A 20,682-nucleotide genomic window follows, 5' to 3' on the forward strand; every position below is an offset into this window, starting at 1 on the left:
GTACTGTCTTGTCTATCAACTTATTTTACCCTCTTAACTGCCTGAGGAAGGGAGCGTCTTGCTTGGCAAAAACAGCCCAGTCAGGACTGAATCTTTTGCCCCGAACCAGTGGCATTTCCGCCGCACCACAGCACCGCTTTCAGCTGCTCGATAGTTCTGGTTTGGAAGGGGAAGGCCCTGAGAGCACCCTCCAGTCTTCGGACCTCCCTGGGAGAGCACTGCGGCTCAGGCCTTAGTGCTCTAGACCCAGCTCGGAAGAGATCTGAGCTCCATCCTTCTGCAGTTGGGAACACTGAGACTGGGTAAGGCTAAGCAACCTGTTCCAGATGGCTGGGTTCTTGGTTTACTGCTGTCTTTATCAAAACATTCTTGAATTTCTTGCCAGTGTCTCAGCCAGGGTTTGGAGGTATCTGCTCACTACCTTTGAGGGGACCCAGGTACTGACCTGGACTTGGGACAGACCAGTACAAAGTGAGTGACACAATGGCCACATAGCAGATCAAGGCAAGGGAGAAACCAGCCTAAGATGAGAGTTCAGGGCAAACAAAAGCAAAGCTTGATCTTCACTCACTTTTGGTACCTACCATTATGAACCAAGGGGAACTAGGCCAGGAACACTTGGGGTTAGCAGCCAGAGGGAACTGTACCTATATTCCCGAGCTCTGCCAGAATCTCTCCCCTACCACCGTGTGACTCCATTATCCACCTATTACTAATTCCTTTGTGGTCAGAGCCCAGCCTTATCCAGGTGATGGAAGCAGCCAGCCACAGGCAGACCCTGTCCTGCCTCTGGTCAAGATGACCCTTTACCTCAAAGAATAGCAGGAGTTATGTCCTCTGCCGGCTTGTGTGTAATTGCCTTCTTTACCCAAGTCAACCACATGTCTGGCCTACCTTAGGCAGGAAGAAACCAGATTTGTCAACCTGGAGAAACTTGTAAAAAAAATGTAGAAGATTTGAGGAAAACATACTGGTCATGTGAAGAATGAACTGACTTGATTCCAACCTAATCTTCAAATCTGAGCTCACCAAGACTTCCCTTACCCTAAGCTTTTCTGGGAGGATTGGCTTGTGTACCACCTTGTCAAAAATGGGACATCTTGTGAGAAGAAGTACCTTGGCAGTAGGAGCTAACTCTGTACCAGGTTTTGTTTCCGTAGAGAAGCCAGCGTACAACCCATCTCCACTAACCTTCAGCACTGCCTGGGGAAAGCCCAGCTTGCAATATCAGTTCTCAGCTCAAACTCAAAGCCAGATCTGGACCTTGGCCTCAGCTTGCCAATTAAAGGTATCATAATTACTACTTTCTCTGAGTGCTCTGAAGTTTGCAAGGCTTGCTCAGGGCCCAAACACGAGACCTAACTCTTCTTCCTGTGTTTGTGACCTAACTTTCTACCATTAAATTAATTATCAAGTGTCATGAAATACTTAAGCCTCAGCCTCACTCCATTCTTAGCTCCTCCTTTCGTGGTATGGATACTTCCACCAGAGGTAGACCTTCCCTTTTCTCTCTGCTACTGCAGGTCTTTGAGGTTCAGAAACTGAAGCAATTTAATCCAGTAAGAGAGTTTTCCTGGGGCTCTACTGGTGCATCAGGACGAATGCTGGGCTGCACCATATACAATGAGCCCATCCATATGGCCAGAGTGAGAGGTCAGGCCATGTCTCTAGCTTGTTCAACATTTCAAATAAGGGTAAGTACTGAATTGAATTCTAAAGACCCCTAAAATTTTGGAGAATGTTATATGCACCTTTCTAGGAACCGGATGTGCAAAGATGTTTGTGACCCAAAGCTAAAACCTGCTCTAGGCCAATATTTTTCAAAGTAAGACCTTCTGCCAAAGAATCACATGCTATCTCTTTAAAATGTAGCCAGCTCCTTGGGCCTTGTCCCTAGCTATTGAATTAGAACCTCCAGGGTTGGAATCATGCCTGCTAAACTTTGAGAGAACCACTGCTCTGAATAAAATGTTGTTTTCTAGCTGCTCTTAATTTGCAAGAGTAGAGGTTTGTCTCAGGGCCCGTTCCAAATGTCAGGCCAGAAGATGACCCAACTGTACACAAAAACTCCCATTTCCTTTGTTCTTCCCAAAAAGGCCTGTGCTGTAGCTGGTCTCTTCCTGGGACTTCAAATCTTGATACACTGGAGCATCCCTTGTAGTGTGACAGAAGGCCTCTTAACTGGGCTTTTATTCTGCATACAGGTGAGGGAGCAGTTCACACAGGAGCCCCTCTCACATTGAGAACCTTTGTGAGGGCTTGCTCAAGTGTGGGCCCTACCTACAGTGTGGGCCAAGTTGGCTGGACCATAAGCCTTGGCTGCACACTGAACAGTTCTGCCACAGTATTGCTGCACACCAGGGAATGATGATGTGGACAAAGTGGCTGCTCAGCTTGGGATACACACAAGGCTCCTCCTCACCAGCACACATTGGTAGAACAAGATCAGTGGACCACTACCTTGGATTGGTTGGTGCTAGGTCAAGTTGGAACCCTCATCAGAGGTTTCCATGTGTTTAGAGCCTCTCACTGCTAGGGGCAAATGGCAGTGGGAGGCTGGTTGCCTCTTGAAGTCCCATTGCATAGATGTATCTGGTGCTAGAGGAGGCTGCCTGGAAGTCAGCCACTTTTTTTTTTTTACTCTACGCACTAGTGAGACTGAATTTCCATGTGGAAATGATGGTGCCAGAGCAGCTTAAAGCCCTGGCCTAACTTCTGGTACACATGGGGCTTTGTAGCCCATGCAATGAAGAGTACAGGCAATGAACCATATTAGACTTGCGGCTAGCTTCGCCACTTACTTTGCAGCAATGGCTGTTCTCCTGTGTAAATTTTCTCCTGTGTGAATTTTCTTGTGTGTGGGTAAGCAGATAGGAAAGTCATAGAAAAGTGTCTCATGAGATTTTGTCTCTCACTTGTGTGAGAGCTTAGAGGATAACCAGTGGGTACCCCAGGTCCAACTCTTCCCAAGATCAATGCATATGTAGGGTGTTCTGTCTGTGTGGGCTGCCTCATGTGGACCATGTGAGCCATTCTTAGCAAAGGTTTTAGGACAGAGAGATATTGAGATGGAGAGAGGCATGAAGCTGGAAGCTGGAAGCTTGAAGCTGGAAGCTCTAGGTGGCAGAAAAATACTCCCAACTTTATTTGTAGGAAGATATCTGTGATTCTATTTATAAACCTCTATTGAGAACATTCTCTCTAGCCTTTTACTACTTGGAATTCTCCAAATTTTTGTTCTCATCTCTTTTCAGGAGAACGAAAGAAGCTATTTTTTCTCCTAACCAGTTTCTTCCCATCATTTGCCTGAGAAGGCAAGAAAATACAAACCATGGCTCCTAAATCACTCACACAGGAGAATTTGGCTCTTTAGCTGTCTGGAACACTACCAAACTAGCTTCAGCAGCAAGAGCAGAAAAGGGACAAGAATTGGATCCGATTAATATAGTTATCACTTTTTCCTTGATTCAAAACAGCACCTAGGGCAGTGTTTCTCAGGTTCCCTTCCTTTACAAGCCTCTATCCAAGTCATACAGGGCTGGAGCGTTCTTAGCTGCCTTGACGGCCAGCTGGTTCTCTCTCTGTCCATTTCCACTTCTGAACTCTGTCATCCTCACCTGGAAGAAATTCCCACAGGATCCTTGCCTCCCTGTGAGAAAATCCAGTAACCAGAGACTAAGGTTCCCAGGGAAAGAGTTAAATTTAGACTTTGGGGAAGGTGAAGGGGAGAGGCAGAATAATCGAAAAGAAAGCAGCCTCTTCTCTGAGGGAGGATCCCCAGACTGGCCCCTTCAGCACTTTAGACCTGTAGGAAGAAGGAAAAGTGCTGGTAAACGGAGTTGTGGGAGAAGACTAGGGGAGGAAGGGTGTCTGTCCCCAGATCCCTTGGCTTTCATTCTTCAGAAAGATAAAACATAACGATGGGTACTGGAGCGGGAAAAGTACTAAAAGTAAAGACTCGGCTCTAGGGCAGACGCCAGGCAGGTCCCTCCCACTCCTCCCGCCGGCACTTCTGGCGGACGGGGTAGGTGGTTCCGGTTGCGCACTCTCCAACCAATCAGAAAGATGCCTCGCGTTTCCTGGCGACCATTAACGCTTAGCAGTTGGAGTAGTGGGAGGTGGCGGGACGGTGAGCACAGGAGCTTCACCCGCCAATTGCCGAGCTCTCTAGGAGGTAGGGGCGGTGCCCCTGCAGATCCGAGGCGGAACTGTTTCCTTGGCAACGATCCTATCCCTGCGGGGGGCGGGTGGGGGAAGGGTAGAAATTAGGAGGCGCAGAGAGGAGGGAGCCAGAAGTGGGGGGTGGGCACGGCGTTCAGGGGCAGTGGAATTAGAGGAAGGGGGGGTCCCAGACTCAGGAGTCTCAATGACCCCAGGGAGGGGGGTGTCCGTCCAAGTTCCGGAGGCGCGGCCGGAGCTGACCCCGAGGCCCGGGAGCGGAGGGGAGCTAGACACCGCCCCCGCTGGCGCCGGGAAGCGTCGCTCCTTCTCGCTGACCTTGGTCTCTCCTGTCGTCTCGCCCTTGGCCACAGTCACTGACAGACGCAGAGCCCGGGAGAAGGACAGATAGGCCCTCCGGACGGAAGGAAACCTGGGACATAGGCACAGAAACTGCCCCAGCGTCTCTCGCCGGCTCCAGGACGCCCCGTCCTCCACCTCAACGAGGGGGCCTTCCAGCCCAGGGTTAATGCCAACGAGTTTCCACCTCCAGCCGCTCCTAGAGAGGCCGCAGCGCTAGCCAACGGGGGAAACTGGCCGCGGACGGACACTTCCTGTGCGGGGGGAGGGGGTCGGACAACCGCAGCCCAGCCGGGGGCTGGGAGGCCAGACTGCGGGGTCTCGGGTGGGAAGAGGTCTCTGAAGGCGGTAGGACGCGTCGTGAAGCCCCTCGTCTCCGAGGCCACGACGCGTGGGGACCTGTGAGGGCCCCAGGGCAAGCCGAGACCTTGTGGGTGGGGGCGGGGCCGCGGGGAGGGGAGGGGCTCGGCCGGCCCTAGAGGCCCAGGGTCAAGACGTCCGGCCTTGGGGGCCCGGGCTGGGCAGCCGGGTCTCCGGGGCGGCGCTCAGTGGGCGGGCAGCGAGGGCCCTGGTCTCAGGGCGCTCAGGCCGGGTTTCAGGATCATCCGCCATCGCCACTGCTGCCGCCGCACTGGGAGCCTGCGGGGATGGAACGGGAGGCGTCGCCGTGGGGCCTTGAGCCCCGGGATGTGCAAAGTCCTGACGAAATAGGGAGCCCCGAAGGGTCCCTCAAAGGTGAGGGAGGGAGCGCCCCTCCGAGGATCGTGTCTGGGAGCGGGAAAGAGGGCTCTGGTCCATGGAAGGGGTAGGGAGCGGGGGACTTGGACAACTGGGATTTGGAGTAGGCGGGGGCTGGGGCTGAGTGTCTTGGATTTGTTGAGGGGAAGGTGGGAATTTCAGCACCTGCCGAAGGGCCAGCTACCGTGTTTGAGGAGGGAGAGGTTTGTGGCAAATAATGGTAGGAACTAGTGACCTATGCCCCACAAAATCTGGATTTTTTTGTAATTCTCTGATCCTACAGGCGACATCAGTGAGAATGAGGAAGAGAACATTTCTCAGCAAGAATGCACTGGGGACTATGAGGTCGAAGAAATACCTTTTGGGCTTGAACCCCAGAGCCCTGGGTTTGAGCCACAAAGCCCAGAGTTTGTACCCCAAAGCCCCAGGTTTGAGCCTGAAAGCCCAGGTTTTGAGTCCCGAAGCCCTGGGTTTGTGCCCCCAAGCCCTGAATTCGCACCCAGAAGCCCAGAATCAGATTCTCAGAGCCCTGAGTTTGAACCACAAAGTCCTAGATATGAGCCCCAAAGCCCTGGGTATGAACCCAAGAGCCCTGGGTGTGAACCCCGGAGCCCTGGATATGAATCTCAGAGCTCCAGCTATGAACCCCAGAACCCTGAGTTCAAAACCCAAAGCCCTGAATTTGAAGCTCAGAGTTCCAAATTCCAGGAAGGAGCAGAGATGCTTCACAGTCCTGAGGGAAAGAATCCTTTGAGCATCCCCTTGGGAGCCCATCCCTTGGACTCCTTCACCCAGGGGTTTGGTGAGCAACCCACAGGGGGCCTGCCCCTTGGGCCACCTTTTGAGGTGCCTACGGAGGCCCTGCTGGCTACACCCCAGTTTGAGATGCTCCAAAATCCTCTGGGCCTGACGGGTACCCTGCGGGGTCCGGGCCGAAGGGGTGGCCGGGCCAGGGGTGGGCAGGGCCCTCGGCCTAATATCTGCGGCATCTGTGGAAAGAGCTTTGGGCGGGGCTCCACCCTGATCCAGCACCAGCGTATCCATACAGGTGAAAAGCCCTATAAATGTGAGGTCTGTAGCAAGGCCTTCTCCCAGAGCTCTGACCTCATCAAACACCAGCGCACCCACACGGGTGAGCGGCCCTACAAGTGTCCCCGTTGTGGCAAGGCCTTCGCTGACAGCTCTTACCTGCTTCGCCACCAGCGCACCCACTCTGGTCAGAAGCCCTACAAGTGCCCGCACTGCGGCAAGGCCTTTGGTGACAGCTCCTACCTCCTGCGGCACCAGCGTACCCACAGCCATGAGCGACCCTACAGCTGCCCCGAGTGTGGCAAATGCTACAGCCAGAACTCATCCCTGCGTAGTCACCAGAGGGTGCACACTGGGCAAAGGCCCTTCAGCTGTGGCATCTGTGGCAAGAGCTTCTCCCAGCGCTCGGCACTTATCCCCCATGCTCGCAGCCATGCCCGTGAGAAGCCCTTTAAGTGTCCTGAGTGTGGCAAGCGCTTTGGCCAGAGCTCTGTGCTGGCCATCCATGCCCGCACCCACCTGCCAGGCCGCACCTACAGCTGCCCTGACTGCGGCAAGACCTTCAACCGCTCCTCCACTCTGATTCAGCACCAGCGCTCCCACACAGGCGAGCGGCCCTACAGGTGCGCTGTGTGTGGCAAGGGCTTCTGCCGCTCTTCAACGTTGCTGCAGCATCATCGAGTTCACAGCGGGGAGAGACCCTACAAGTGCGATGACTGTGGCAAGGCCTTCTCACAGAGTTCTGACCTCATCCGTCACCAGCGGACCCACGCTGCCGGCAGGCGCTGACCTGGGGTGCTGTCAGGGGCAGGGCAGTGGTGGGCAGAAGAGGAGGGGACAGGGAGCTAGAGAAATCTTTAGAATAGTGGAAAAGCTGGAGGAGAAAGGAAGAGTTGAGGGTTATAGGAAAAGGGGGCCAGGATGGAGGAAGTTACATGCCCTGGAGACTTATGGGAAATGGGTAATGAAGAGGGGTTGGAGGGAGGCCAAACAGGCAGCAGGAGGCTCTGGGAGAATCCAGAAAGAGGTCAACAGAAAGCTGGCCTCAGCAGCAGCATGCCCCTTGGTGGGTGCTAGATGGGGGTGGGGGGAGGGAGGGGTTGGGTTCCTAAATTAGAGTAGGGTAGCCTAGATTGGTAGCTACTGAGACCCTTGTTCAGTCAGGAAGGGGTGAAGGCAGGTGGGATGGGGAGTAAAGCCCAGAGTGGGGCCTACGCCTCGGAGTGCAAACCCTAGCCTCCCTTGTCTTCTCAGGCTTTGGAGCCCCTGAATTTGAGTTCAATAAAAACCTTTATGTGGTAAAAGAGATTTGTCCTTAAAATGTGTGCATGGACAGTAATACCCTGGGCAGTGGAAGTCACTAGGTCATAACTGCGAACAGTGAAGCCATAGGGAAGTGCTGGGAAGTGATTTTATATTCAGTATTTTACTGAAATCTTACAATCTGAATCTCAGGAGACATGACTTTCCCATATCTGCCAGAGTTTATATCCCATGCTTTTTGCATGCTGCACAGACTCACAGGGGGCCCATTGTGGGTTTGAGAAAGCCCTCAACTTTGTGGATATCTCTCTTCCCAAACACAGAGGGTGTGCACTTGCACCAGAAAACAGACCCTGATTCTTATATCCGGGCGTGGAGCATGCGTTCCCTCTCCTTGGCTTCCAGCACCCAGCTGTGCCATTCCCCCTGCCCCACAAGCTGGAACCTCTAGCCACCATTCTGTGCAGACCCTGACTCTGACCAGAACCATAAGTTCCAACCCCACCCATAGGGGGTCATGTATTGGGCCCAGTATGAGGATTCACTTTAGCCTTTAGAACCCTCTCACCAGGGTAGGTCTGATTTGCCGCAGGTCTGCTGCCCCTTTTTAGGATCCCTGTATCTATTGGTGGGACCACTCTAGCTTTACTTTATCCTATTTCCCTTTCCCATCTGAGCCTCAGCCCTTGCAACACTTGGCTCCTCAGGAAAGGATGGGGAGTTGGTGTTATTAGTGAGTGTCAGGGATTCTGGCGTGTTGTGAGCTTAGCTGGGGACAGACCACACCTTAGGGAATCACCCTGCTGGGCATGTCTTGAGATAAACTCCTGCTAAGGGCCTGACAGTGCTCTGTGAAGGTTTATTCTATTTCACAGAAAAGGAAAATGGAGCTCGTAGAGCTAAGTAACCTGCTCATAGTCACTCATGGCTAAGAGGCAGGAAAGACATTCAGATTACGTCTGCCTGGCTCCACCTGCCCCCAGCAGCTTGGCCACAAGACAGGTGGGGAGTCTGATTTACGAAGTTTCTTGGGCCTCAGGATCCTGACATCATCCTAAGCCCCATGCCCATCCTCAGGGCCTTATATCTTGTCAAGAGTAAATCACTTTTCTAAGTACATTTCAATCTAGCCTCTCATGATCTGCAAGCACTGGAAGGGGCCTTGGAGATCATACAGTTCAATACAGTTTGGTTCTGTTTAGTGGTAGCCCAAGTTTTAATTATTTTTGGAAGTAGATTTTTCAAGTAAAATCTTGACATTTTAAAGACCTTTGTAAACTTTATCCATTTTTTTATATCGTCATACTCTATCACACAAAATTTCAAATATTAAAATACTCCAATTCCCACATTTAATATAGTTCATATATTTAATTACATACATTGAATAGAACTGCATTTGACTACCTTACATATTGCATTTGTAAACGTTATTTCAACATTTATTTCAATTACACAATTTAATTTTCATATTTTTGAGTTGATTTTTTTCAGTTCCCAAACAAGTTCATAGGCCTCTGAGAGCTAGGAGGCGCTGGGCATAGTGCCTGTGGCGCTCAATTGATAAAGTAGCCTGTATGCACAGAACCTTAGTATGTACAAGCTGATCAAATGAGGGTGGGGACTTGGCTGCTCAGCTCCCACCTCTCCCTTCCGCAATAACCCCCAAAGTACTGCCAGATCCCAGGTGGGGCAGACCAAACCCAGAAAGGGCACAAGTATTCCCCCAAGATCTGGGCGGTAGAGCTAGTGGAAGAGCTAGGACTCCAATATTTGGTGTCTTGATTTACAGTCCAGCACACTGCCTTTACCATACCATTCTGCACATCTGAACAACCATTTCTATCCACCACTGTTATCAAGCACTGGTGCGCTATAGCAACAGTGCTCAACAGTTTACAAGTATTATCTCATTTAATGCTCACAACAGCTCTGAGATATATACACAGTTGTTATTCCCATTTTACAAATGAAGAAATGAGTCCCAGAGAGAATAAGTAATTATCCTACATTACACAACTGAGCCTGGATTCAAAGCTAGGGTTGACTGGGTTTTGACTATTTTCCTAACAATACTAAGATGTTATTTACTTTTTTACTGTCCTTCTCACGTAAGTGCCATGTTTCCTAGAGGCTGCATGACATGTCATGGCAAATGTCATTACTCTGATGGCTTGCATGGAATATAGACTCAGGTGTTCTTATGTTTTACATTTTTCTCTATTTTAGTTTCTAATTGGATAAATACCAGTACATATAACCCATATAAATGAAAGCTCTTTGGGGATCCTCAATGATTTTTAAGAGGTCTTAAAACATTGAGGCCAAAACATTTGAGGGCCTCATTTGAACACATTCTTTGTGCCAGCCCTAGTGAGGGGTCACTGTTGATAACATATGTAAGACTTCAGTCCTGCCTTCCAGAACCTCCTAGTCTTGAGACAGGAGTCCATACAGTCAGTGTATGTGGTATAAACAACATGTGGTGTTGTATGTGGTGATGGTACAGGTCTTTTTGTCCAGAAATTGTGGGACTGGGAGAAGCTTCGAAGTGCTCTGAAGTAGTAAGGTTTTCATGGATAGGAAAGAGGTGGAACTGCACATGCTGGCAAGGGGAACATGTGCAAAGGCACAGAGGTGGGAAAGGACACATAGGTATTCAAGAACAAGAGCCATTGAGATTCTTGGGGATGATGGCAGGTCTGTTCTTAAAATGAGCCTCCCAGATCTTCTTTGCTTTTTGTTTTCAACCTGGATGAAAATATCCACTCCCCACCCTCCCCATGTCACAGAATATCACCTCCTTAGACTTTTCTGACCACCTATCTAAAAGGACCCTCTCTCTCCATCACCCTCTAACCCCTTATCCTGCTTCATTTTCTTCACAGCCCTATTGCTATTTAGAATCACATTTCTACATTTTTACTGTTTTCCCACTGTAGTGAAGCTTCCCAAGGGAAGGGACTTTTCTGTCATGTTCATCACCATGTCCTCAGAGCACAGAACAGAGCATGAGACAAAGCACTCAAGAAATACTTCATAAATGAGTACAACCTGATTTATGCTTCATGAGACCTACAGATAATTTCATATACTTTTAGTAGTTCTGTGATATTACTGACAGTTAAAACATTTTCCCCCTATGGAAAAATGGGCCTCACTTCTTCCTTCCTGATGTCTTGCTTAGGATCCAGCCTCAATATTCTTTGGGGACTGGACCGGAAGGGCCTCAGTAATGTTGGAAAGGCCAACAGCCTTTAAGAGATTTTTCTGGGTTGTCTGCCAGTCTTGGGAATGCTCACTCACTCCACACTATAGGTAGAAGGGAGCCATCAAAGGTCACTGCTTGGGGACCAAATGTTGCTTCTTACTTCCCGATGCTGGACCTGGAGCTGGCCTTAGAATGAGTCAATATTTTCCCTTTATCCCTTCTAAAGGAGGAAGTGACAGGGTTTAAAAAGGGTGGGGGGTGGGGGAGCAAGGGAAGGTCAACTCTCACATCTAAATGAATTGTCAATGCTTCCTTAATCTTTTCTCATTTTCTGTGTCTCCCTCCCTGCTTCTCTTTTGAACTAACCCACAATATCAAGTGCCAATCAGTTTCTGAGGGTCATGATGGAAAAAAATAATAATAATAAAGAAAGAAAGATAAATAAGAACTACTACTTGGGTCCCACTTAGTAAAATGGTTAAGAAAATGATCATTTAATTGAGTCAGACTGCAATGTTGCACCAGCATAGCAACTTCACAAAATTGGACGGAATTTCGCATTTATTGGGTAAATATATGTAGGCAGTGTGCTTGGCACTAGGAGCCAGGTGAATGGATATGGTCCCTGCCCTTGAGCTCAGAGTCTCACAGTGAGGGCTATAGTTGGGGATGATGACGTTCTGGTTGGGGCTGTGGAGGAAGAGGGCAGGCACTCAGGGAAGGTTGAGCCTTTAAGAATGGGGATACCATGGACCCATCCAAACTTTTCTCTATCTTACCACAGGCTCCCTCACTAATCGAATGAAATTATGTTAGGCACCAACTATGTGTCTGGCTCTGTGATATCATCAGGGATCCTGAAGTACAGTTCCTACCCTTGGAGTTCACTTTATTTGAGAGATGAAAATTAAGTTAAATCATTTAACAGTTAACAAATAAGATCTGTGCTATGATGGACAATTGCAGGCAAATGTGAGCATGCATAATGTGAAAACCCAAATGAGCCAGGTTCAGGGGGCTGCCATGAAGAAGTGATGTGTAAGTGGAGATCTGAGGACTGACGAGAGTTAGCCAGGAAAGGGAGGAAGGAGGAATGCTGCAGGCAGAGAGAGCAGTCTGAGCGAAGGTGGTGAGACAGTAAGGAGCTTGGCAAGTGAGAAATGCTGGTGTAACTGGGGCTTAGGAAAGGCTGTGGGATGTCATCTCTATAGGAGGCTGGGAAGGCAACAAGGGCCCAATTCTGCATTGGCATATTAAGGATATTTTGCAGATTTTGGAAGGCATATTAAGGAATTTGGTCTTCAGCCAAAGAGCAAGAGGTTTGCAGCAACAATGAAGTGACACAGATCATATCTGCTCTCTGGAAGCAGAATGAAAAACTGGCTGGACTCCAGGCAGGAGAGAGTGTGGGGCAAGGTTCTGGGAGTCTGAGGGCTTTGTGGACCTCTATGGGCAGGTGGGTTTGAGGACCAGGAGTGTCACTAGGTCCTGGGACTACGGTTTCTCCAAATTTAGATCAGATTTTCTCTTCCAGGGGAGGAAACTAAGAGGGGCTGGTGGGAACCAGGGCTACCTGATGATTACAAGGCCTCGCCTCCATGGCCTTCCTGGCCCATCCTTTGGTGAATCTTCACCATAAGCCTGCAAAGGAGGCAGACATGTTCTCCATGTTCAAGACAGAAAAATGGAGGCCTAGGGAGAGGTAATAACTTTGCCAGAGGGCACAGAATGGCATGCAGCTACAGGCAGACCTGCACCAGACATCCCGAGTCCAGTCCTGGGCCCTCTGCCTCAGGTCTGGGCCTCAGATTGTGCCACCTCCATCCTGGGCATCCTCCTTATGCAGGGGATCCAGGCAGCCTGGATCCACAGCCTCTTCTTCAGATGCTGGCTTCCCAGAGTCTTCTCCAGGGATTCCATTGGAGGCATCGACAGTAGCCTCCATCTTCTCCTTCAAATCCCGTTTGAAGAAGCCAACCTGTAGGAAGACAAAAATTGAGTGAGCGAAAAGTCATGGAACACAGGTGGCCCTATCAAAACATGAAAGCACTCTGTATGTTAATAAATCACAAGTGCCGCTGACATGTGGTGTTTACTCTAGGGATGGGGTGAGGGTGTCTGCCACAGCTGGTTGTTGGCAACATGTTAAAAAGCTGTACACTTACTAGTTCATTCTTCAGGCTCATCAAAATGTCATGTACCAATATTTTAGGTGTGTGATTTGACAATATCTAGTAATACTAAGAGTAAGAGCCCACGCTTATATAGTGCTTAGTATGTGTCATGCACTCTCTGTTGAAAGCTCAAAAGATATATATTCTTTGGCTTAACAATTCCATGTCCAGGTCTAGGAATTAATTCTAAAAAATATTTGGACAAGGGTGCAAAGAGGTGTGTAACAAGAACCTCTTTTGTCATGCTGTTTGGAACAGATGTAAATTATAAACCATCTAAATGTTGATCAATGGAGAACTTGTTAAAAGGTGGGGCACCCAGACAGCAGAGAAAACCACCCGGGTTACAAAGCAAGAGGTAGACCTGATTGTGGTCAGATGGAAAGACATCAAGATATAATATCCAGGGGAAAATACAAGCTCCCATGCAGCATATTCAGTCTAATCTCATTTACATTTTCAATATATACACACATACATTGACTTTTCTCTTTCTCTCTCTCATGCTCACACACGTACATATGTTAACAATAAAACTACATCCTGGAGAAACAGAAACAAAAAGTTGTTAATGACAACCCTCTGGAGGGGTAATGGGAAGAAACTTTCCCTTCAGTACTCTTCATCTGGCTAACTCCTACTCATCCTTCAAATCCCAACTCAAATGCCACCTCGCTTGGGAGGCCTTCCCAGACTCCCCCAGCCTAAGTCAGGCTCCTGCATTATGGGCTCCAGAGCACACAGGTCCCCCTAGTGGAGCCCTCATCATGTGTGTTCCTGTCTGTCTGTCCCATTAGATTGTGAGTTCCACAAATGCGGGGGCCATGTTTGTGGTATGTGCCTCTGTATCCCAGTGCCTGACCCTCGATATGTAGGAGAGCCCTTCTCCTTCCTCTCCCTGGGTACCCAGTCCTGGCCCTACCAGTGCCTGGTGGAGTGATGGGGAAAAATCTCATTTGCTCTTTGGGGCTCAGTAGCCAGCCTTATCTGTAGAAGGAAAGAGTAGGCTGAAATCCCTTCTGGCTTTGTTGCTGCCTGATATTGGTGTTCTCCTCCCTGACTCCTGCCAATCTTCTGCCCATCTCAGCCATACCCATTCCTCCCAGAAGCCCCCACCTTGTAGAGCACCAGGAAAATCAGCAGCAGCAACAACAGCCCCCCAATGCTGCTCAGCATGTAGAGATAGAGCATTTCTTTCTCATATACAATGTCCACCTTCATGATGACCTGGGGAGAACGAGAGGAGAGAAATACAGAGAAGAAGCCCGCCCCGCCCCCGCCAGCCCCGGCCTCCACTAACATTTCTTGTGAATCCGGCCTCAATCTCTAGGTCTTTGCATTTCCAGTCTAGACTGTGTCACGACACCAGGCTCTGGCCCCACCCCCCTTTCCAGTATACTTCTTGCAGCAGCCGGCAGAGTGAACTGGCAAACATGCACCATGGCCCACCTTAAGCCCTTAAATGGCTTCCTTTAGTTCCGGGAGAACATGCTGGAATCTCAGCTCAGCATGAAAGCCTTCTAGAATCTGGCTTCTGCTTATCTTTTTAGCTGCGACTTCCCTTCTCCTGCTCTGAGTCTCCTGCTCTTAAAACTGCCTCGCCCACTGTCTCAACTCCGAGCCCTGCACTTGCTCTCTTTCTACTTAGAGTGCCTTCCCTTCACACTCTACCTGAGGGGTGGGTACCCCTTTGCTGAGCTGCCATCAATTTGATCTTTACCTGACACACCTCAGACAGGTGACCTTGTGGTCTGTTTGCCCATTGGTGGTGGTAGAAGCTCACGGCTTCCATGAGCTCTGCCTCTGGGGAAGTTCTTACTGTGCTAAGCCCACACCTCCTTCAGTATGGCTGCCCGCTTCTAGCTCTGGCTTTTCCAGCTCTGCCCTGTGGTTCCTCAGATCTCTCTGCTGACCTCTATTCCCGGGTCTTCTGAGGAGGTAGAGAGATACCTGGGCCAGGGAGGCATTGCTGCCATAGAGGTGGAAATGCTTGCTGCTGTTGAAGGAGACGGAGAGGGAGCTGCAGAGGCTGAACATGGAGGAGGCCTGTGGGAGGGGAGGGGAAGGCGTCAGAGCCATGGAGCACGAGGCCCAAGAATCCACTGACTCTGCCCCACTTCAACTCAAGGGGCAGAAGAGAATGGGTCCTAGTGGGGTGTACCACATCTACTCAGTTTTATACTGCAGCATTCTAATGTGCTACACTCCACTGATGGAAGAAAAGTTCTCCTATAAAGAATGTATAAGAACTGTTCACAGGTCGATGAAAACAGCACTGCAAATTTCAAATTTCAAACACTGGGGATTTTTCATCAAGATAAAACAGGAAATGCAGGAAGAGCACATGGTAGGGAACCCACCTCCACCCCTCAAGGCCCCCACAACCACTTCTGTATCTGATGCTGGTAGGTGCTACCTTGATCTCCCCCACCAGCTCCACAATCCCAGTCACTTGGATGAGGATCTCCTGCTTGAAGGCAACTGGGCAGTGGAATAGGGCTCCGGGCAAACAAGGCTGCTAGGAATAAAGAACAGCAAGGGGTCAGAGAGATTGTCTTCCTACTTGCGTTCTGCCCAGCCCACACTCAAGTTTCTTAGCTCACATGTCCATACCTCAGTCACACTGGGCGACCTCTCCAGATTCTCATAGTGGCAAGTAACAGGAGGCTCCTAGGAATGATAAGGTGGGATCTTCAGTTAGTTCAGAGCTGAGAGAGGACATTGGCCCCTTAAAGCCAGAACCTGGCATTCATCCTGACCCTCTAGATATGACCTTGAAATCCCAGTTCTCCCCAGCTAGCCCTTGGAAGATTCAGACATAACTGAGTGTGATAGGATTCATCCATCTTCACTCCCTTCCCATGCCTCTGTATCCCTTTATGAGCTCAACTCCATAGACCTGAGCTTTCTTCCCTCCCCTGAGCAGTACTCACCATCTGCACGCTCCACTTGTGTGTGATAGGCCCCTCACTGTGAGGCTGCGGTACACCAATCAAGGCCTCTAGGGTGGGCACATTGTGGTCATGGACGGACGGCTGAATCCTCACCTGGTATAGAGAACAAAAGAGCTGCTGAGCCCTGGATGCCAGACACCCTAACTGCTACCCCAGGTCCAATTCTCACTGGCTGAGGCACAAGGGCCCACTCATTGTCAAGCAGTGGGCAGTGATCAGTCGCATCCCATCCCTGTCCTCAATTCAGTGTGGGTTACACGTACTTCTTGGCTTTCTCCATGCGGCCAGCCTCAGACATCCTGGAAGGTACTGCTCAAATATATCATTCTAAAAGTCTGGCTGACTCCCCAAGGATAGGGCAGCTTCCCTCTACTGTGTTCCCACAGCAGTCTACATCTCCAGCAGGATGACAAAGTATCTGCTGATGTGTCTGTATCTCCAATAGAATGTGGGCTTCACGAGGGCAGGAGCTGGGATTTATTTCACCTACAATTCCCTCCTGTTGGATACAGTAGCTAGCAAATAACAGGCCTTAAGAAAGTTTTTTGAATAAATAAAAGAATGAATGACATTTAACAAAGACAGATGCAAAAATTATTTGCAAAATGCAAGTTGGGAAAGACTCATTGTGGCAAGTGCGTTAAATTAATTTAATAAATATTTCCCGAGTACCTTTTATACAAAAGAGCTATCTGTGCTCGGATTGGAAGACCCAGACATATATAAAAAAGTGTCACAAGGGCAGCACCAATAAAGGTCTCAGGGATGTCAAGCATGGAAATATATATCCAGTTCGAGAGGTTCTATCATTTATTCATTCAGTAAACATTTGTGTATGCTTTAAAAATATCAGTTAAACTAAAAAGGTCTAATGTCAGAAGCAGAATACGAATTTAACTGTGAAAGATAAACAGGAAATTAACAGATGAAGATGGGGAAGGCATCTAGAAAGAAAAAGGGCGGGAGTTAGGCCAGCACCAGGTGAGTGTGTTGTGGCTAAATGGTAGGGTGCTCGGAAGGAGAGAGAGGAGATAAGTCTGGAAAGGAGACTCTGGATCAGACTGTGGGGCCCAGAAGGCCTGAGGGCAAGAAGTCAGGGGACCATTGCTCGGCAATGGAGAGTCATGGAAGGCAGCTGAGGATGGGGCGGCTCCAGTGAGACGCATCCACAGCAGGTATGGAATAGAAAGAAGTTGGGAAAGGTGGGTTGAGGCCCAAGCTTGGAGCCTATGCCAGTGGTCCAGTTGCAAGAAGATGAGGAACTGAGTCCGAGCAGTAGCAGAGACAAAAGAGAAAAGAGGATACAGACCACAGAAGATGAGGAGGCAGTGGGTCTAGCTATATTGGAAGGAGAAATTCACCCAGACTTGAAAGTTTTGCTTGAGGAAAAAGTGGTCTTTTAAAAGATTCTAAGCAAGCCAGAGAAGATGCTAGCTTAGGAAAAGATAATAAATAAATTTGGTTTAGAACATGTTGAGGCCAAAGCTTCAAGAGGAGCAGTTATAGTCCTAGTTATAGACCCAAGAGAAATAAAACATATGTTCACACAAAAACTTATACAGGAATGTTTAAGCAGCATTACCCATAACAGCCCCAAAGTAGAAACAACCCAAAGTTCCATGACTTGATGATGCATAAATCAAATGTGACCTACCTTACAGTGGAATATTATTTGGCAGTAAAAATGAATGAAATACTGACACGTGCTACAACATGGATGAATCTTGAAAATACTATGCTAAAAGAAGCCAGTCACAAAACACCACATATTGTATCATTTCATTTATATGTCAGGTTCAGAATAGGTAAATCAATACAGAGAGACAAGAGTCTATACAGGAGCTGGGGGAGGGAAGATGAAGGAGTGATAGTACATGGGTACGGGGTTTCTGTTTTGGAGCAATGAAAATGTTCTACAATTACATTATAATGATGGTTGTACAAATTTGTGAATAAACTAAAAAACCCATTGAGTCATATACATTAAGTGGGTAAATTGTATGGTATGTGAATTAGTTCTCAATAAAGCTGTTAAAAGATCAAAAAAAGATGCTAGGAAGACATTTCAGTGGAGATGAGTGACAAGCTGCAGGGACAGGTGTATTGGAGAAGGAGGGACACAAGCTGGAGTTGTCAGCTGGAAAGGGGTCACTGACACTGTGGAAACTGACACAGAGCAATCAGTAGTGCCGGCCCAGAGCCACGTACTGCTAAGGGAATGGTAATGATGACAAAGCAGAAGACAGAGGATTAGAACACATGCGTAATAACAATCATCATTTACTGAGCACTTGGAGGGCCAGGTCTCTTCTAATTCTCACTAAGTGCATCATCTCATTTAGTTCAGTCAGGATTCTTACTTGGTGGACATTATCATTCCCCATTTTACAGATGAGAGAACTAAGGCTCACTGAAGTTAATTTGTCTGAAGCGATCAAGTAGCAGAGCTGGCATTTTAATCTAGGCTCAAACCAGAGACTGGAACCACTATGCTTCATCACCTTCCTTGGATGACAGTAATAATAATAATGCTAAAACAGCCAATGTTGACAAGTACCTTAGGTGTCAAGCACTATGTTAAGTACGTAACACATATTTTCTCATTTGCTCTTCAAAACAACCCCATAAAGTAGGTGTTACTATCCACATTTTATAGATTGAAAAACTGAGGCTCAGAGAGGTCAAGTAAACTGCTTAAGGCCACACAGCTTTAAGTGGCAATGTTTAAAAAGATTCAGGTCTGGCTGAAGCTTATGTTCCTAACCAGCCAGAGGAGCAGGGGACCATGAGGAAGGAGATCCTGTGGCCCAGCTGTCCAGCTCTCACGGGGTTCCATGCCTGTCTAGGTTACAATAAACCTCAATTATTAGAGCTGACCTCCTTGTGGCAAAAAGGGCCTGACTCATGGGACAGTTTTAAAAAAGAAGGAATGGATCACCCATGTCCTATATTGTGTTGGGTTTAGTTAAAACAGAGAAGACATAAGGGGCTTTAGCAAAAGCAGCTGCTTGGAGGGCCAAGTGGTGGGGAATCAAATGCTGGCTTAAGGTGCTGGAGGGTGTGAGACAGATGGAGCCATCTAGCCCTGACGACTCTTCTGAGGGAGAGAGGAAACTCAGGGGTTTGAACTGGTTCTGGGCTGAGTGAGGCAAGAATGAAAGGAGGCCTTCTAAGTAGCTGGGGGTTCTCAGGGCACAGCACAACACCCACCTCACCCACCTCACAACCTCTACTTCCCCAGGCAATGCACCAAGCACTCCACAGGGAGCAGGTAACCCACTGAACCTCACGGCCACCTGTGAAATTCTTATTCCAAACTCCTTTTGTGATGGAGAACTGAGGCATAGACAGGTAAGTCTTTGGCCCAAGGCCACAAAGCAAGCAAGTGGCAGAGCTGGGGTTTAGATCCATACCTGCCAGGTAAAAAGACTGGCCTGGCCAACCTCCTCGGGAACCCAGAGCCATTCCAGTGAACAGCACTAGAAGCCAACTCAATTGGCTATTCAAAACATTCTATTTCAAACAAGCATGTGACCTTCCCAAAGGCCACACTCTCCTTCGTGGCAGTCTCACGGAGAAATGGCTCCAGCCTCTGTTCTGAAGGCACCTGAACTGCTTCAGGCCCCTTTACTTCTGGGCTCCTTTCCCAGTCTGTCCTGGCTCCAGTGTGGCCTTGGGTGAGACAGTTCCTTTTCGAGGCCTCAGTTTCCCCCGCAGTAAAATGAAAATGCTCTTGACTTGGTCAGTGCCCACTCCTCTTCCAGAGGTTAGGTCTAAGAAAGCCTTAGACTCCTCAAGCCTTTGACCCAGCGGGCTTCTTCTTAGACTCCTTCTTCTGAGTGCTGGTAATGGAAACTGCCATTACAGCACTGAGCATATCGCATGAGCAATGACAGACTCTTATCTTCAAGGTTAAACACATGGATTTTGGTATTCAAATAAGTGCTTGAATCTGACCTGTCCCCTTATTAGCTGTGAAAATCTGGGCAAGTTACTTGACCTATCTGTGCCCCAGGCAGTGTCTCATCTGTAAAAAGGAATGACGATGCCTAGCTGATATGCTCTCACAAGTTGGTGTGAGAATTAAAGGGTTTTGCATACATAGAGCACCAGGCACAGAACTTGGGTTTGATGAGTGGTCAAGGGCCCTGTTTTTTCTAGAGTGGCTCCAGCACCTAGTGAAGTACCTAAACTAGAACATCAGCTCATTAAATGTTTGAATAAAGGCAAGGTTCCCAGTTCTGGTTCTCAAAGTCTATGATAATTTATCCAGGGCTGGAAAGGAGTTAGTGAGTATGCTGCCACTGGAAACATTCTACTGGAGGCTGTGAAACCAGACAAAAAGGATCAGTTAACTAGGTGGAGGGCTGGACTCACTGAGGACGGGACTGCATCTAATGGTTCTCTGCATCCTCGGTCCCCAGGATGGGGCTGAATGAACGTGTGACCTATCAGGACCTTTTCACACTGAGGTTCATACCTGGTAGATGTGCTTGACATGGTGGATCTTGGAACCCTTGGAGGTGAAACTGATGTAGAGGGTGGAGTTTTCCTGGCTGCGGAGGGAGAGAAAAGCAGAGGTGGAAGGTGAAGAAGACCGCAAACCAGTCTTCTGGAGGGCAGGGGGGCTGGGTCAGGGGAAGCCTGAGTGGCCGGCACTGTGCTACCAACGGCATTGCCATGGCTGCATGTAATCCCCACAATGCCCTGCTGTTTCCCTTTGGAAACTAAGGCTTGTGGAAGGGGTTAGCCTCTTGGGCAAAGTCCTGCAGTAGAGGGCCGGGACTGGAGCGCA

The 20,682-nt window shown here is 48.8% G+C and overlaps 2 protein-coding genes across 3 annotated transcripts in view; one reads left to right on the plus strand and one right to left on the minus strand.

The window, feature by feature from the left end:
• Nucleotides 1-4,070: 4,070 nt before the first annotated feature.
• ZNF768 (zinc finger protein 768) lies at nucleotides 4,071-7,591 on the plus strand. The gene is made up of 3 exons (XM_011378663.2): nucleotides 4,071-4,174; nucleotides 4,533-5,253; nucleotides 5,540-7,591. Exons 2-3 carry the CDS (start codon nucleotides 5,166-5,168, stop codon nucleotides 7,072-7,074), a joined length of 1,623 nt encoding a protein of 540 aa, XP_011376965.1. The 5' UTR covers nucleotides 4,071-4,174; nucleotides 4,533-5,165; the 3' UTR covers nucleotides 7,075-7,591.
• Nucleotides 7,592-9,039: 1,448 nt separating this feature from the next.
• Nucleotides 9,040-20,682, minus strand: part of ITGAL (integrin subunit alpha L) — a 37,441-nt gene continuing 25,798 nt past the window's right edge. Inside the window, exons 25-31 of one of the 2 annotated variants that reach the window (XM_011378666.2) lie at nucleotides 20,368-20,443; nucleotides 15,867-15,980; nucleotides 15,547-15,603; nucleotides 15,350-15,448; nucleotides 14,884-14,979; nucleotides 14,050-14,160; nucleotides 9,040-12,737 (exon numbers count right to left, since the gene is read on the minus strand). In XM_011378666.2, coding sequence (XP_011376968.1) covers nucleotides 12,564-12,737; nucleotides 14,050-14,160; nucleotides 14,884-14,979; nucleotides 15,350-15,448; nucleotides 15,547-15,603; nucleotides 15,867-15,980; nucleotides 20,368-20,443 — 727 coding nt within the window. In that variant the 3' untranslated portion in view covers nucleotides 9,040-12,563. Of the gene's footprint in view, nucleotides 12,738-14,049; nucleotides 14,161-14,883; nucleotides 14,980-15,349; nucleotides 15,452-15,546; nucleotides 15,604-15,866; nucleotides 15,981-20,367; nucleotides 20,444-20,682 lie in introns of both variants that reach the window. The other variant, XM_011378665.2, reaches the window with a different exon arrangement.

The sequence above is a fragment of the Pteropus vampyrus genome, unplaced genomic scaffold, assembly GCF_000151845.1.
Source record: "Pteropus vampyrus isolate Shadow unplaced genomic scaffold, Pvam_2.0 Scaffold347, whole genome shotgun sequence".
NCBI lineage: Eukaryota > Metazoa > Chordata > Mammalia > Chiroptera > Pteropodidae > Pteropus > Pteropus vampyrus.

What these genes read in the sequence shown, in the direction of transcription:
- ZNF768 (XM_011378663.2), top strand. Translation starts at nt 5,166, where the DNA reads ATGGAACGGGAGGCGTCGCCGTGGGGCCTTGAGCCCCGGGATGTGCAA. An exon ending in CCCCGAAGGGTCCCTCAAAG is followed by an intron (nt 5,254 to 5,539) that starts GTGAGGGAGGGA and finishes CTGATCCTACAG; the next exon opens with GCGACATCAGTGAGAATGAG.